The sequence below is a fragment of the Trachypithecus francoisi genome, unplaced genomic scaffold (genome assembly GCF_009764315.1).
Source record: "Trachypithecus francoisi isolate TF-2019V2 unplaced genomic scaffold, Tfra_2.0 Lachesis_group4, whole genome shotgun sequence".
Taxonomy (NCBI): Eukaryota; Metazoa; Chordata; class Mammalia; order Primates; family Cercopithecidae; genus Trachypithecus; species Trachypithecus francoisi.
In genome coordinates this window covers 93,691,631-93,709,685 of record NW_022681469.1, presented here as the reverse complement: position 1 = coordinate 93,709,685, position 18,055 = coordinate 93,691,631, and the positions used below count along the sequence as shown (strand labels likewise).

The 18,055-nt window shown below is 41.9% G+C and overlaps 2 protein-coding genes across 5 annotated transcripts in view; one reads left to right on the top strand and one right to left on the bottom strand.

Moving 5' to 3' along the window:
- The window catches only part of CDCA7L (cell division cycle associated 7 like), a 45,111-nt gene extending 41,581 nt beyond the window's left edge, over positions 1-3,530 (top strand). For 3 of the 4 annotated variants that reach the window (XM_033192172.1, XM_033192176.1, XM_033192174.1), the window contains 3 exons: positions 804-953; positions 1,935-2,071; positions 2,670-3,530. In XM_033192172.1, the coding sequence (XP_033048063.1) occupies positions 804-953; positions 1,935-2,071; positions 2,670-2,700 (318 nt within the window). In that variant the 3' untranslated portion in view covers positions 2,701-3,530. The other variant, XM_033192175.1, reaches the window with a different exon arrangement.
- A 94-nt stretch (positions 3,531-3,624) lies between these two features.
- Positions 3,625-18,055, bottom strand: part of DNAH11 (dynein axonemal heavy chain 11) — a 407,209-nt gene continuing 392,778 nt past the window's right edge. The window contains exons 77-82 of the mRNA XM_033192171.1: positions 12,439-12,681; positions 10,322-10,504; positions 10,128-10,243; positions 5,680-5,792; positions 5,014-5,154; positions 3,625-4,112 (exon numbers count right to left, since the gene is read on the bottom strand). Of these exons, the coding sequence (XP_033048062.1) occupies positions 3,865-4,112; positions 5,014-5,154; positions 5,680-5,792; positions 10,128-10,243; positions 10,322-10,504; positions 12,439-12,681 (1,044 nt within the window). The 3' untranslated portion in view covers positions 3,625-3,864. The remainder of the gene's footprint in view (positions 4,113-5,013; positions 5,155-5,679; positions 5,793-10,127; positions 10,244-10,321; positions 10,505-12,438; positions 12,682-18,055) is intronic.

Genomic DNA, 18,055 nt, shown 5'->3' with positions numbered 1-18,055 from the left:
GGGACACTGTCAAGATAGTATTAAAATGCTTTAAATTTAGTTGTCAATATTAAAAAAATAGATTTCACATTGAAGATGTCCAGGTCTGCAGAGCTAGGCTGGGGCCAAGGTGATGCCACCCAAGGCTCATTGCCACTCAGTCACTTGTCACCTTTCAGGGGCTCTGCCCCCTCTGACTTAAGCTTTTCTCTGGTCTCTCTTCCTGACAGCCTGATCATTTCATTCCTCCTGGGTCTCTGCTCAGCCTCATCTGACTTAATATGCTTCTCTGGCCACAGACCTGTGATGGTTACATTCTAGAGTAGTAGTCCCCAACCTTTTTGGCACTGGGGACTGGTTTTGTGAAAGACAATTTTTCCATAGATTTGGGAGATGGGCAGGGGATGGTTTCAGGATGAAACTGTTCCACCTCAGATCATCAGGCATTAGATTCTTTTAAAGGGTACGCAACCTAGATCCCTCACATGCACAATTCACAAAAGATGGTTTGTGCTCCTATGAGAATCTAATGGTGCCACTGATCTGACAGGAGGAGGCAGAGCTCAGGTGGTAATGCTCACCCACCTGCTGCTCAGTTCCTGCTGTGCAGCCCGGTTCCAAACAGGCCACAGACTGGTTCTAGCCTGGGGTCTTGGGACCCCTTGTCTAGAGACGATGCTGTGGTTCTTAGGAAAACAGTCCTGCTTCATTTGAGGAGACAGGTGGTATTTCTTCATACATTTGGAAATGCACATGATGGCATCTGGCCTCAGTGGGCATCAGCATATCCCTGTGTTCACCTGCTCACTGCCTTCCCCCCGTAGGGTAACACGTGCCATCAGTGTCGCCAAAAGACCATCGACACCAAGACAGTGTGTCGGAACCAGGGTTGCTGTGGTGTGCGAGGACAGTTCTGTGGACCATGCCTGCGGAACCGCTATGGGGAGGATGTCAGATCGGCGTTGCTGGACCCGGTAGGAGCAGTGTTTGCATTTGTTGTAAATTGTACTGATGAAGGAAGCAAGCTGAAGATGGGCTTCCTGGGTTCTCACCGGAAACTGGGAGGTCCAGAACTCTGGTTTTTCCCTTCCATTTGTATCTTAAGGCTCCAGGGAAAATGAAAAATAGGGATTCATTCTGGAAGGAGAGCAAGCTGACCAGTGAATAGAAGAATTTATGTTAGATTTTCCATTGTCAGAGCAAAACTTGCTTACAGTCTTCTAGTTTTATACAAGTAATCCCTGTACCTGTCCTTGAGCAGAGTGATTTCCCTCTCATTTGTTTTTCTGGGCCAGGCTGAGAGGGAGGTGTACACTGCAGTATTGAGTGCTTTCTGTGTGCCTGGCACTGTGCAAGCTGTCGCTCACTCGTAGAAATTTGTTTAATCCCGTGAAATAGGTGTATAACCTGTCTCTCTCTCAGCTCCCTTGGTAAAATGAGACATAGTATCATGGTGAGTAGGCACGACCTTGAGCCTGGGGCAGTCCTGCTCCCAAGTGTGGCATCTTAGGCAGCAGTCATGGGGTAAATATATCGTCCTCAATTGACCAGCATAAACTGCTGCTCAGGTTAGTCGTTCAACAATAAACATACATTGAAAGGGCTGAAATTCATACCTTGATCTTTTGGAAACCTTGTGCTCCTAAACCAGGGCTGACATCCTAGGCCTGTGACCTGCACACTCACACAGGGCCCTGTGCTTGGCCAAATGCTTGTGAAACTCTCCATAATTTTCAAGCAGGGAGCCCTGAAAGGTGTCGTTTTTCAGTGTTTGCATGTGACGTGGGGTGATCAGCCTTCCTGCCTCGTGAGGAGCCCCCTGGGACGTAGACTGAAAGATGCCATGTGATTAAAGGTTGGAGGAGAGGCCAGCTGAGCCAGTCTGGATCCGAATCCCAGTTCTTGCCAGAGCCTGTAGATAATGAGCGAAGTGTCTGCTGTCATCTCTCTGTTAGGATTGGGTGTGTCCCCCCTGTCGTGGGATCTGCAATTGCAGCTACTGTCGGAAGCGTGACGGCCGCTGTGCCACAGGAATCCTCATTCATCTGGCCAAGTTTTATGGTTATAACAATGTTAAGGAATATCTGGAGAGGTAAGTCTCCTGCAGCTTAAAAACAGCTTGAAATCCCGAGGCCGAGCATGGGCGATCCTCTTGGCAAATAGTTGTTGCCTGCCCCTGTAACTTATATAAACCACGAGTACCATCCATTCTGTACCTGGGTGCATTGGAAAAGCTCAGGCCCAATATTTTCCCTATTAGGGAATATTCTCCTTTGCTAGATTTTTCAACTCAACTCCATGTTGCCTTTAACCAAAATTTCTCCTTGAGGTGTATGACAGAAATGGAAGGAGTAAACAAGGCAGGCTGAGGGGAAACGACACAGATTATGAAGAGGCAGCCATAATCCTAGTGCGAAGAGAGAGTTCAGGGCAAGAGGATAGAATGTGAGCTACAAGTAATCGTGGTTCTGGAATGCGGGAGTGAGGCAAGTCATGCTTGGGGCGTACTGTACCGGAGGGTGTACCGATACTGATGCAGAAAATGTCAGGATTTCGAGTGTCAGGAGATACGGGTTCTGGCTTTGGCTTTGTACTCTTAGATGATTATAGAACCTCTCAAGCTTTGTACTAATTACTTACCAAATATTTCTCATCTACTACTTACCAACTATTTCTCATCTTTTTCTCAGCTTACAAAAGGAGCTGGTAGAAGACAATTAAGAGGAAAACAGAACCAGCCACCTCACCATAGAGTACTCCAACAAGACATGCATACCATTTGTGCCTAAGATTTTTTACGGTTGTGTTTTTATACAGAAATTCTTTGTAGAGATTACTGTTTCTAAATACTATTTTTTTTTAAGATTGTTTATATGCTTACAAAGATTTCTCAGGAAGACAGCAGAGCAGAGGAATCTATATAGATGTATGCACAGACCTATTTGTATGCTGAACTTTGTTCAGTGATTAAAAAGCACAGTTTAAATTGGGTGGGGTTAAAGTTCAGATAAGTTAGAGAGAAAACATTGTATGAGCAGCTCTTGCCTTGATCTCTTTGGCTTCCCAAACAGTAACTCCAGGCCAAGTTTGCCTTAGCACAAGTGACCACAGTTTAATAGACCACACACATCGTTTAACCTGCTCTTGGTCATTGAAAATTTACACTGAACAAAGTGCAATTAACTGCAGAACAGTTTTACTAAAACTTGACTGAACAAAAGGGGACTGTCAACATTGTAGACACTGGAGGCCTCACAGAGTGCTAGCCTCTTCCTTCAGGACTTACCTGGGGCCTGCTGCTTTTATATTTTAAGAGAGTTTAAGGGCTAATAATTTTTAATTTAATTGATTGGTTGTTTAAGAACTAAAATCTCCTTTCTGGCTGCATTGCTTTTGCATGTTCAGATGTGATACACATTTTTTTGAGATGGAGTCTTGTTCTGTTGTTGCCCAGGCTGGAGTACAGTGGTGCAACCTCTGCTCACTGCAACCTTTGCCTCCTGGGTTCAAGCGATTCTTCTGCCTCCTGAGTAACTGGAACTACAGTTGTGTGCCACCACACCCGGTTAATTTTTTGTAGTTCTAGTAGAGATGGGGTTTTGCCATGTAGCCAGGATGGTATTGATCTGACCTCGTGATCCACCTGCCTCGGCCTCCCAAAGTGCTGGGATTACAAGCGTGAGCCACTGCACTCAGCCCTGAATAAGTTTCTAATATTTTGTCTGATTTTCACTCTCCTTTCTTCACTTTTTAAGGATAGCGTTGAAAAAAGAATGCACGTGTGAGTTACTAAAAAGTTGTACTAGAATACATTAATGTGCATGGGAACAGTGCAGCAACACAATAGAAAATCCTCACTGCACTCCAGCCGAGGCTAGAGTTATCTTACACTTCTAGCAGCAGAGCCACTCCGGCTAGAACCCATTTTGCAGTCTTCTCTTTGCTCTTCAGCCTGAAGGTCCAGATGTAGCTGGGGCCTCTCAGTTTGGTTCTGTACACAGGGCACTCGTAGGTCTGTTTGGTTTCTTGTCTCTCCACGGGGGTGGCTTTTGCAAAGATGACTGGCATAGGGCATGTCAGCTCCTTGAGACGGGCTTCAACAATGGTTCCTGATTGGGTGTCCCAGCGGGCGCCTATAGCAAAAACACAACGGTTGCAATTGTGTGGCAGGTTGCTACTGATGATCAAGTTGTTTGATGCAATAAACATTCTGGTTTTGTCATACTTTTTTGCTTGTCAGTGGTATTTTTACTGAGCTGGCCAGACTGAGCTTTGAAAGGTAGGTTACCCTGCCTGCAGTGGAGGCACTGCTTTGCTTCCATGCTTAGTGGCTAAACTTTCCTGTAGAAGTAAGCTGATTTTATGAAATGGGATTCTAAGAGAATTCACATACATTAAACTAGTTTGCCCTCCCTTTAAATCTGCAGTTCAACACATTCCCTCCCTGTCGCACCTTATTCTCTTACACCAAGTTCCAGTCTTTCATTTATGTCAGAACTTGTGGCACTTGCTTTAAAGTAAAAAAGGAACATCTTGGTAGGGACTAAGTGTCCTGTAGAATAAATACGTGGCCAGATAAATTTGGAAAATATTGCATAGTGTAGCCCCCTCTCAGAGATTCACCCTACGCATTAGCATCTTCAAGGCTTGGAGAAGTCTTGTAGTAAAATATTAGAGCAAATTTACTGACAGTTTTCAAACAGTAGAAAAAAGATTTTAAAATCATTATATTGAAAAGCAAAATAATGTAAATTCAGTCTAAGTCTAAAGTTATTCAGTGGCATTACCACCCAGATATCCACCCAGATATATGTGCAAAATTTAAGTGATAGCCATTACCCCAAATATTACACAATTTGGTTCACATTGGACACACATCCCAGCATTTAAATTATTTAAGAGGAAGAAATGAGATAATGACTAGCATAAGGTTACTGTGTGAGTGAGGAGATGCTGAGAAACAGTAAGAGGACAAACACCAATCTGAACCTGAGTAAGGAAAAGGTTCCCCACTTACTCCTTGGGGTGTCTTACCCTCCATGAAGAGTCCGTGGAGGTATGCACCTTCTCTTGGCGGGTGGCCATAATCTTCCTTTGTTTTTTTGGTAACCTCAACAGTCAAGCACGTTTTATCCAGTGGCCACTCATTTTTTCGAGCCATCGTCTGCATGATTGCTTTGGAAACATAACAAACATTGAATAGGATAAAAATGTTGCATATAAGGTTCCCAGGAGCTACCAGTAAATTGAGGCAGCCTTTAGTCCCATAGGGTGTTTTAGGTTTTTGGGCATTTGCACGTAGCTGCGCTGGAGCAGGCTCTGACCAACTAAGGCCTGCAGGACAAGCTTGTTGTTTCTGTAAATAGTTTTATTGGAATAGCCACAGCCATTTGTGTATTGTCTGTGGTTTTTGCACTACAATAGAGTAGCTATGCGGCCCTTTCCAGAAAATGTTTACTAGAGGACACCGTGCCCCACCTCACGTGGCTGCTCTTGCTGCTCTAGGCGGCCTTTTCCCGCCTGCTGCTACTCGCCTGTCCAGGACTTTGTTTCCTTTGTAGCTGCTGGTCCTTTCTATAATGGCTGCTGCTTGAGGATTGGTTAGCAGGGCAAGGAGATGCCATCATAGGTAAACAGGGCAGGGCTTCTGGTAGGGTATGGTCCTGTCTGCATCAGGGACTGCACTGCCTCAGCCCTTACCAGTTAAGAAGGACTGAGGGTTGAAGAAGCCAGAGAGCCACACGACAGCTGGAAGGGCAAGGTCTTGTGTCCAAGTATCGAGTTCTCGGCATCGCAGGAGGAGGTCATTGAACCTGGTTTATGGGAGGTAGGAAGAAATAAACTTGTTCAGTAAAATAGCCATTTTCCAATATGTTCTGGTGGTGGGGGGGCGGTTAGGGCAGGGTGGTGGTAGAGAAGTATACTGGTAGCTGGTCAAATCCTTCCCTGACAATTTGCAGGGCACTGTCCCTTTCAAGGGCTAGTTTGTTTCCCATTGGAGACTTGATGCCTGTAGCTCTTTTTCTTTGTTTGTTTGTGTTTTTTTTTTTTTTTTTTTTGAGATGGAGTCTCGCTCTGCCGCCCAGGCTGGAGTGCTGTGGCCAGATCTCAGCTCACTGCAAGCTCCGCCTCCCGGGTTCACGCCATTCTCCTGCCTCAGCCTCCCGAGTAGCTGGGACTACAGGCGCCCGCCACCTCGCTCGGCTAATTTTTTTTGTGTTTTTTAGTAGAGACGGGGTTTCACCGTGTTAGCCAGGATGGTCTCGATCTCCTGACCTCGTGATCCGCCCTTCTCGGCCTCCCAAAGTGCTGGGATTACAGGCCTGAGCCACCGCGCCCGGCTGCCTGTAGCTCTTAACAGTAGGGCAAGATACACTGAGGAATGTGGAAAACTCATTTCCATTTATGCAACAACTTTTATTAGCGCCTCTTCGTGCTATATGGTGACTGTACAAAGGTCCTCACCCTATGGGAGGTATGGACAGAGTGTCTGAGGACCAGGGATGGCAAGGCTGTGATGGTGGTTACAAGACCAGAGTTGCCAGGAAAGCCGATAGGCAGAGGGAACAACATGTGCGGGGGCAGTGGGGCACGTGACAGCAGTCTAAGCACGTGCAGTCGCTGCCTGAAAGCGGGGAGGAAAAGGTTAATAAGGAAAACAAGTCAGCCACAAATGGCATGCCAGTGGTTTGAGAAACGCTGCTGTTACGTACATGTTCTCTTCTCGGCTCCTCACAATTGGGCAAGGTAGGAAATATCTGCAGCTGACCTATAAGGAAGCTGGCTCACAGAGGCTAGGGACAGATGAACCTCTTTGATAAAATTAAGAGACAAGTGACACCTTGAATTGTCAGTTTCAGAGGCTGCCTAAAGGGGACCAGGAGAATGAAGTAGAGAGAGCATAGCCTCAGTGTAAAAGCCAGAGTTCTCCAGAAGGAAGGGCTGGCACTGAAGTTTTTAGGACCTTGTCTGCTTCAGAGTTGCAAAGGAAGTGGGGGTGAATGAGGAAGCACCCTGGCAAACCACATGGCAGAAAATGTCTGCCTGAGATATTTGGCTGACTGGGCTGTGAAGAAGAAAAGGTTCACAATACTCACGTTCAAACTTAACGTCACCACAAGGAAAATTCCTGTGCCTGGACCTATATTAAATTCTTCCAGATAGCTAGATCAGAAAAGGCATACTTGACGGTAAGAAGAAGAAACAGCATAGGCACCACACAAAGGAAAAAGGTGAAGAACAAGAAAAGCAAAGGCAGGCAGACATTTCTCTCAAAATGTTGCCATCATGAGGATAAACACTGCAGCCAATTTGTAATAACTAAAACAAGTGATTGTTGATATAAACAAGATCATGACTTAGAAGGGATCAGGTAGGAAAAAGTAAGGAAATTAAGTTTGAAGACCCCAGAAAAGAAGTAGAAAATATAGAAATGAAGCAAAAAGTGAAACAGCATAAGGGAGAATAATGAAAACAAATGGAAGTGAAGAGGTAAAGGGTTAGAGTGAAAGCAATAAAATGAAAGCTAAAATGAGGCCAGACATGGTGGCTCACATCTGTAATCCTAGAACTTTGGGAGGCTGAGGCAGGTGGATCACTTGAGGTCCGGAGTTCGAGACCAGCCTGGCCAACATGGTGAAACCCCATCTCTACTAAAAATACAAAAGTTGGCCGGGCATGGTGGCACATGCCTGTAATCCCAGCTACTAGGCAGGCTGAGGCAGGAGAATTGCTTAAACCCAAGTGGCAGAGGTTGCAGTGAGCTGCGATCACGTCACTGCACTCCAGCCTAGGCAACAGAATGAGCATCTGTCTCAAAAAAAAAAAAATGTAATTCTAGAAAATTTGAGTTTTCCTAAATTATACCTTTGAATCTATATAATCAAGGGCACATCATGTTCCAAGAAAATTTGGTAGAGAGTAATCAATACTAGTATAAAGAATAATATGAACAATAAAGATAAAGAATCCCTGGATGGCCAGGGGAAAACACGAAGCCATTTATAAAGGGAAAAGAAGTATGCTAGCTTTTGATATCTCCATGGCAGCATTTGACAAGAGGAGAGTGATGGCTACAAAGGCCTCCAACTGAGGGTGTTACTATTTTTTAATAACTAGCCAAACTGTCATTCAGGTATAGATAGAAGAGTATATGGCATGAAAAACCACCAGCAAATCCAACAAACAGGAAGCTTTATAACCCAGGAAATAGAGAAGTCTTGAAGAAAATACTTATTTGTAAGTATATTTAAATTTCTCAGGAAAAGAGAATAGTCATAAGAAGGAAATTATGAAACTATGCTGGGCACCCTTCCAAAAACATAAACAACTTGGAACTGAAAATTATGGACAATGAAATATATTTTATTTTTTGAGACAGGGTCTTGCTCTGTCACCCAGGCTGGAATGCAGTGGCATGATCATGGCTCACTGCACCCTTGACCTCTTGGGCTTAAGCAATCCTACCACCTCTATACCTTGAGTAGCTAGGACTGCAGTCGCATGCCACCACACCTGGCTAATTTTTATTTTATTTATTTTATTTTATTTTTTTAGAGACAGGGTCTCATTAGGTTGCCCAGGCTGGCTTCGAACTCCTGGGCTCAAGTGATCCTCCTGCCTTGCCCTCCCAAAGTGCTGGGCATGAGCCACTGCACCCAACCTGGACAATGAAATCTAAATAATTAAGAGAAGAAACAGATTGGATACAGTTGAAGATGTCATGAAGATCACCCGGAACTGATGAAGTCTACAAGTATACTGCTGAGAGATACACTGAAAACGTTAAGACGTCTGGCAGATAAATGTAGACATGAGGAGAATAGAGAGAAAGACGCTATTCGGAGAAAAAAGCGCTCAGAATAAAAGCTATGGATGGAGTCTCACATTTATAACAGTACTTTAAAAATCCACACCTCAATACGATAGTAAAATTGTTTAACATCAAGGGTAAAGAGAAACATTTTAAAACTTTACTTGGGAAGGAATGCAAATATTTAAGACCAGACCCACCTTCTACAATCAATGCTAGAAAACCATGGAGTTAGAACATCAAAGTCCTGAAGGAAAAATAATTGTTGTGTCCTGGAATTCTACGTATAAGTAAACTATCAGTCAAGAATGAGAGTGCGGTAAGGACAGTTTCAGATACACAAGATGATTGCATCCCCTGCCCCGCAAGCCCTGTTCTGTATTTTATACTCTGATTAAAAAAAAAAAAAAAAAAAAGCCCAGAACAAGATACAAAAAAAGCAATGATGAGCAAAGAAATCAGTACAGTATATTGAAGCAAAAATAATGATTGACCACAAGCAAAACAGAACAAAAATAATGTGATTTAAAATAAGATGGAACTACAATTCCAGACCAGAAGGAGGCTGGTGTTCAGAGGAAAGCTGAAGGGTCTAACATTGTGTTAGAAAAATCAAAAATGCGTGCTGCAATGTACAGAGTCTCCACTAATATAATAGGAATGGTACAGGGATAGTTGAGGTTCATGGAATAATGATTCAGGAAAGCAGGGGGAAAGAAAGTCAGCACCGAAAAGCCAGGAATAAAGAACTTTGAAATTCCCTGAATTGTCTGCCAAGACCAAGGAGCAATTAGGTGTAACACCAGCCTTCAGTGATCTGTGAATTTCTGCCCTAGCTTTGTGACACATCTCTGCAGTTATACTCCCGGTCTAGTTTACTGCATACTGCATACCATGTTACAAACTTTTCAAAAGTTGTCTATGAGAAGGCATAGAAATCTCAGGTTTGCAAAGTAAAGTTACAAGATGACACAAAGGCAAATTCAAGTTGCTTTCCATGGCCATTTAACTCTTACAACAACTCAGTGAGGGGATTCTATTGCCATCTACATTTTTCAGATTTAAAAAAGAGACAGATTATTTTGTCTAAGATCATATACCCAATGAGTGAGAGGCAGAATTTGAATCTTGCTCTGACCCTGTCTTTTGACTGATTTTTGCCTTTGATTCAATATACCAAGTAAACTCAAATGAAATTGGTGGAAGAGTTTTTACAGTTACAGGTTGAGTACAGTCACAAATCCCAGTCTGCATAGTTCTTAGGAAGCATTATTCAGAACACTAACCCAGCACTGAGGCTGCTCAGGGCCAGTGGCAGTGAGGATGGGTAGCTTACCATTGGGCTAGGCCATAAGTAGAAGGATAAGCCAGTTTGCTCCAAGTGTCTGGTACCGTGTCATAACTCAATGCAAACTGCTGGGCTTCCAGAGCAGGAGATAATGCCAATTCCCCCTTGCATGGAGAAAAAAAGCCACATAGTGAATATCTTCCAATGTGCTGAAGTCTGCTATAGCCTCACTTTAAGCTTACCTTCAAACTAAGGTCCAGTTGTTCAAGTGATATACGTATTTCCCGAATGAGAATATTCATCCTCTCACATTCTTGGAAGCAAACAAAAACATATGGGCTTCTATTTGAATTTTTTTGCATTATCTCTGCCATGTTGAACTCTTCTGGAAGTTTCTCCAAAATGTCATCCAAGACATTCTTAACCTTAAAATATTAAAACAAAGATTTAGCTCCTATCTGTTTCAGTTTTGGTCATGGTGACTATGTATATCCTCTACTTTTTGAAGTTCCAGAATATATCATACAATTTCTGAAGATGCCTGCGAATGCATTTGAAAGATGCCTACGGCTCCCAGGAGGTGGGTGGCGTGGCAGTACCAACTCCCTCAGCTGCCTCATTGGTGCTTCTGCACCAATGCCAGCACTCGCCCTTCCATGGAGCTGCAAATCTAGTCAAGAAGGAGCTACAGTTATTTGCAGTTTATTCACTTAACATTTAGGGAGTATAGAACTGTCATCAACTACATGTTATTTATATGTAAAGATATGATCAGAGGAAGTAGAAGCCTATTATTTGGGTACTGTATTTTATAATCTGCTAAATTAACAAGATCCTTTTAAAAGCCACGTGAACCAGGGGCTGGGCACAGTGGCTCACGCCTGTAATCCCAGCACTTTGGGAGGCCAAGATGGGCAGATCACGTGAGGTCAGGAGTTCGAGACCAGCCTGGCCAATCTGGTAAAACTCTGTCTCTACTAAAAATACAAAAATTAGCTGGGCATGGTGGAGCATGTCTGTAATTCCAGCTATTTGGGTGACTGAGGCATGAGGATCGCTTGAATTTGGGAGGTAGAGGTTGCAGTGAGCCAAGATGGTGCCACTGCACTCCAGCCTGGGCAACAGAATGAGACTCTGTCTCAAAAAATAAAAAATAAAATAAAAGTCACATAACCCAAATAAGCCTTTTAAGCATAAGCAAATTCTGGTGAACCATGATGCTGCCCTCCCAACCACAGCATCCTAAAATTCCTAGAGCAACTTAGATCAACATTTTTAACAAAGAAACTTCTATCTTCTGTAGTTGCTCTGAAGGAATGAAAGATTTATATATTAAAGGTATGAGTATGTACATGGTATTCATTCTATCTAGACAGCACCACTGAGCTGGAGAAACCAGTCAATATCTAGAGAGGAGAAAAGATGGAAGAACTTTGCCTGTCCTTAGCCTCAAGCAGCTTTCCTTCTTTCCTTGGTTTCTCAGACTACTGCCTCTGGTTCTGACATCATGCCTGCCAGCTGGCATCACTCTGACAGGTAATTTATCTGGTCCTGAAATCTTAAACTCATTTACAGCAAGGGTAGACAGTATATCCAAATGGCCATAAGCATGTGAAAAGATGCTCAATATTATTCCTCAACTGAGGACTGCAAAGTTAAAACCACTATGAGATATCATTACCCTTACAAAATCACAAAAAGATAGAGCAACTGGAACTCACATGCACTGCTGGTGGGAGAGTAACTGGTACAACCACTTGAGAACATTGATTGGGAATACTATTAAAGCTAAACATTATACCCTATTATCTGGCAATCCCACTTCTGGGTATAGAGAAATGGGTAGTAGGAATGGATGCCTTTGGGAGTTGCCTTTGCATATTGACTGTAGAAGAATGTTCATGGTTGTGATATTTCTATAAAAGTGAAAAACAAGAAACAACCCAAACATTCATTCACAGTAGAATGAAGAATTTTATATTCATATAAAATTCAAAGCAAAAATGAACCATTGGTACATGAGCAACATGGATGAATCTCACAAATGTAATACAGAATGAAAGGAGTTAGACATAGATCAATGCACACTGTATGATTTCATATATTTGGAATTAGGTAAAGCTAATCTGTGATGATGGAGGTAGAGATATTGATTATCTCTGGGGTAGACGAGGGGTACGTTGACTGATCAAGGGCATGAGTATCCTGGAGTGTTGGAAATGTTATTTTCATCTAGGTGGTGGTTAGATGAGTATAAACCTAGGTAAAAACTTATAGATTTGCACAATTAAGATTAGTACACTTCAGTACAAGTAAGTTATACCTCAATGAAAAAGAAAAGGAAGGAAAGGTTCTCTACCTTTTCTTCTGTAGACTGCCCCAGTTCATCACCACTGAGTGCATTACTGGGCTGCATCTCCAGCAAAGTTCTGAAGAGAATGTTGGACGTCACTGTCAGGAATTCTATTTCAGCATTTGGGTGGAGGCCGTACAGTGCCGGGCTTTCTGGAGGAAGCATCTCCTCTATGTACTGGTGGTAGCCTGCATAATCTAGGTAGGGTGGGGCAGCAAATCCTGGTGCCAGCATCAGTTCATCTTCAATCTTCAACCACAAAAGAAAAGTCAGTTATTCCAAATGTAGGTAGGCATCCATTTTCACTTCCTCAACACTTCGAGAAGACCCTGACAAGAAGGCCCCAGCACAATGCTGGCTGAGTAGCAGGCTCCCTAAACTGTTTTATAATCAACCATTCTGCTCTATATGCAACACCAGACTGATCTCTGGGGAGGATCCCAAGGAACACCCGTTAATCCTATCCCTAAGAAGACTCAGTTTGCAGTGTGCATGGGGCAGTGTGACACATGCACATAAAAGGAATGAGCCATCGCGGAGCCTGGGCTACCCTATAACACACTCCTATTCAATGATTCTCCCAACCATCCCCATTTCCCAGAGAGGAAATCAAGACTCTGATGTGAATTTGCTGAGGTAGACATTTGATTTAAATCTTAATTCTGAACTCATTTTAGTAGGACTCTATAGCCTGTACTTCCCCAGGGCACCATAATTCCCACAGTACTGCATCCCATCATTTTATATATGATGTGAATGTATATACCTGAATTTTATAAATATAAATCATGATACATGCATTTAATGAAAAATGTGTGTGTGTATATAAGTACCATTTATAGGCCATATATACTAAGAGTCAAATGGATCCTACCTTCCCAGGACTTTGAGCTACTCACAGCAGAGTCTGTCTTGTTTAGGATCTGCAGACCCTGAGAGCTAAATACAGTTACCTACTGAGTGAAAGGCTGGACAAAGTGGGCTTTTATCATGCCCATCTACTTTAATAAGGCTGGGGCAAGAGAGTAGACATTCCATTTAGAGGGAAGTTTTGAACAAAGGCAATGTGAATAGCAATAACAAACCCTCTAAACATTAGAACGTAGAACTTCAAAATGTAACAAAAGAATGTATGAGCCTGAGTCTCTGACCAGCCATAAACACAGTCAATCAAGTGCTTACAATTTTCTAAGTGACAGTATAATCTCAGATTTATTTTTCCCTGATTGCTCTTTGGTTTCCAGGGACCATTAACCCCTCTGTCTTAATTCTCCCAGTCTCTTGCACCATAAATCCTGCCTGTATGTGCATTTAAATGTACAGGGGAATGTTATTTTTAAACTATCACCTAATGTAGCTATTTTCTGCCTAGATTTTCTAAGTGGGTTTCTGAAATGGATTTGTCTGTAACTGTGTATGCTACGCTGTGGTCCCCTTGCTATCACCTGGAGACAAAGTGAATATTATTTAATTCATTTAGTATATACTCACCACCCAGTACACTACAACAAACCTTAGAAGTACAAGCTCCATATGACCTCGTTATTAAGGAACTCAGAGTCTAAAGAGGACAAAGTAAGTGTGAATTTCCATAAAATCATGTGCGTAACAGTGGTTTTCTCTTTCCTTCTTAAACCTGCAATCCAGGTTATGTAGAAAGCCTACGTCCTTAATAAGGATGCTCGACTGCTTTCTGTGAATTCCAAGCGCATTTTAAATATTCGACTCAGCATTTTAATTTTAATTTTGTACCAGGAGGATTTTTAAGTTATCTAATCCTTCATATTGCCAGAAATGGAAATCTTGACCCAATGAATATGGGAAGGAAGAAGTTGGACTATTCCACCACCAGTATCCATTGGCTTGGTTTTATTTATTCACATTTGTATCATTTCATGTTTATATATGAGAATAATCAAAATTTAAATGTCACCTGGCTCTGGGTGACCAAGATAAAACCATGCAGGAGAGTTAAACTCATCATTATTAGTCTACAATGGATAAAGTAGCCAGAATAAACATATGAGCAAAATATGAATAAGAAAACCAAAACCTAGAATCCACACATCCCAACTGAACATTGTTCCCTACAAACAAGTACTTGGTCTTCTCTGTTTATGCTTACTAGATAATTGAAAGAAGTTTCAGAAGCCACAGTTAATCTGTCCTTAATAAAAACAAAAAGTTAAAAACAGAATTTCAAGCAAAGAAACTGACCAAAACCAAAATCACTTGGAAAGGTTAAGCTGCCATGGGGACATTTGTTTGAATGCATGCTCATGTACTGTTGATGGGACTGTAAATGACCCATGCTCTTTGGAAAGAAAATTAGTCTTTATAGACATGTGACAAGGGCCTTCCATATGGTAGGCAATGAGCAAAGCAAAAGAAAACAGCCAACTCGAAACGGCCTGAGGTTTACAGCTAGACAGCCTGGTTCAGCTCCCATCACTTAATGGGTTGGTGGCCTTAAGAAATGACAATTTATCTGCATTTCAGTCTCTTTATCAGTAAAATGTTGCTCATAACAGCAACCTAATGGTTGTGGCTATAAGAATTTAATAAGGTATGCAAACAGCTCAGCACATAGCAGGCTCTTATGTTAGTTTTGGTTTTCCTCGTACCCTAGCAGCAGACTTGATTTTAGTACATCTTGATTTTTCCAGAAGGAAAAAGCAAACAAAACCTGGGAAATGTCCTCCATATAGAGACTTGTGTTCCCTTTTACTTTAAGAAAACTATCAAGACGTTAATATACTCAAGGAGCCCGGTGAATCCTGAAGCTGAATCTAGACTTTCTCCTTTCCCACTCAGGAGTTTCTATGAAAAGCTGCTTTTTGCCAAAGGGGACATAGTTGTAGAGCTCTCTACACAGTGGCCAACTTTCTTGCCTTGGGGGAGGTTTGTTTGAGAAAGCTGTTATAAAGCCTCAAAGAATCAAAAATTCTAAATAGACATTTCTCCAAAGAAGATACACAAATAGCCAATAAGCACACGAAAAGATGTTCAACATTGTTAGTCTTCAGGGACATGCAAATCAAAACTGTAATGTGACATCACTGCACCTCCACCAGAATGGCTAAAATAAAAAATGTGGACAGTAGCAGTGTTGGTGAGGATGTGGAGAAAATAGAACCATCATACATTGCTGCAGGGAATATGAAATGGTGCAGCCACTATTTAAAAAACAGTTCGGTGGTACTTGCAAATGATAAACATAAAGTTATCACTTAGCCCAGCAATTCCACTCTAAGGTACATATACAAAAGAAAACATATGTCCACACAAAATTTGTACATAAAAGTTCATAGCAGCATTATTCATAATAACCAAAAAGGAGAAATAACCCAAATGTCCACTGAGAGATGAGATAAACAAAATGTGGTATGTCCACACAATGGAACATTATTCGGACTTAAAAGGAATCGAGTACTGATATATGCTACAGCATGGCTGAAGCTTGAAAACATTATGCTAAATGAAAGAAGGCTACATACTGCATGAAACCATTCATATAAAATGCCCAGATCATGCAAATCTATACAGACAGAAAATAGATGAGTAGCTGCCATGGGCTGGGGAATAGGGGAATATGGGGTGGGAAATAAATGGTGACTGACTGTTAATGGTTACAGGGTTTTTTTGTGGGGGTGGGTAATAAAGCTGTTCTAAAACTGGTAATGGTTGCAGAATATACTAAAGACCTTTGAGTTGTGTAATTTAAATTGGTGTGCAAATTGTATCTTAGTAAAACCTTTTTAAAAAAATAATCAATAGAATCATGCTCATGCAGAAAGAACCTCCACATCATGAAAATATCATCAAAAATTTGGATGATATTTTTAGGCGTGCACAGTGGCTCATGCCTGTAATCCCAGCATTTTGGGAGGCTGAGGCGGGCAGATCACAAGGTCAGGAGTTTGAGACCAGCCTGACCAACATGGTGAAACCCCATCTCTACTAAAAATACAAAAATTCGCCCGGCGTGGTGGTGCATTCCTGTAATCCCAGCTACTCGGGAGGCTGAGACAGGAGAATGACTTCAACCTGGGAGGTGGAGGTTGCAGTGAGCTAAGATCACGCCATTGCACTCCAGCCTGGGCAACAGAGCAAGACTCTGTCTCAAAAAGAAGGAAAAAAAATTGAAATCATCTTTGTTGAAATTGGGGGCAGGGACAGTTACTAGAAACTGGAGAACCAGCATCCAGCCCACTATGTTGGACTCTATGAGATTATTGTCCTTTTTACATTTTCCTTTCTGGCATTTAATAAAAAACCGGCCCCCACTCCACTACCTCTCCAAGTAGTGTTGGTAATGACAAGGAGCTCCAGTTCATTGTGAATTTAAACAAATGCATTTGCCCTTGGCCTTTTGGGTCAAAGATACCATGGCCCCAAAGTGCTGTTAGGGATTTTTAGAATTACTCAAGGTTGAATTATCATGGTGTCTTGAGAATAAAAAGGTACACTGGTGATTTTCCAGGCAATACCTTAATTTTACAAATGAATGAACTGAGGCACAGGAAAGCTATGCACAAAGCTAGACAGCAAGTCAGTAGCAGAACCAGAACTCTGGTCTTCCGTATTGCCCGTGTTGTTCTCAGTGTCGGCCTGTACACCATCTACATACAGACACAAGTCATTGTTTTGGTGACCTGTGCTACAAACAGCTCAGCACTCCAGCCACGGCAGTATGGTGCAGAGAAAGACCAGCCTTTGGAGTCTGACTGCGAGTTTAAATCATGGTTCAGCTGCTTGACCTCTCTGAGCCTGAGGTTCTTTTTTGATTAAGTGGGATAATACTTACTCTTCCAGATTATAGTAAGAAGAAATCATACATATAAAGTGTGTGGTAATGACCCTTGGCAAAGAGCAGGTATTTACTAAAGGATTCCCATTGTTATCACAGATTAATGTACAGCCAAGTATTAAATATATATAATGAAAATGTATACTTCATAATAAAAAGATTTCCCATCTATTAAGCATATTGTTCTAGCATTGTACCAAAGTTTAAACCTGACAGCAAACCTGTAAGTTGATCATTCTTGTTTTGTAGATGATGAAACTGAGGCTAAGAGAGGGTCAATTACATCATACAGCAAATACATAGAGGTACATCGAGGTACTTCAATGGTGTTTTTTGTTTTTGTTTTTTACTTCAAAGCCCAGGTTCTTGTTATTCTATATCACTAAAATAGTTTGTATTATATAACTTTAAGATGACCTGGTACCTTATTCTCTGAAAGTTATTTACTGTATTTTTTAATTAACACTACCAAATACATGTTTTATGTGAGAAAATGTTTTCTTTCTTAACTTTGGCTGGAGACCCTCTAAGGCCCATGGGAGAACTCTCTCTGAGTGCAAACTCATTTATTCAACAAGAAACTCACTGATCCTCCTAACAGCAAGATATCACTGAAAGCACTCTGATTCTTTTGATAAGAGCAGGAGAACTTTAAACCCCACACCATGAATGTGTTGCTTTTTGATCATATTCCATTGCAACCAAAGACACTAATTTCCAAATATGTTAACCACTTGTGGGAAGTGGCAAAAAGATGTCCTGCAGATGAAGTGTTAGATCATGTTGCTAATCATATCAACAGCATGAACAGGA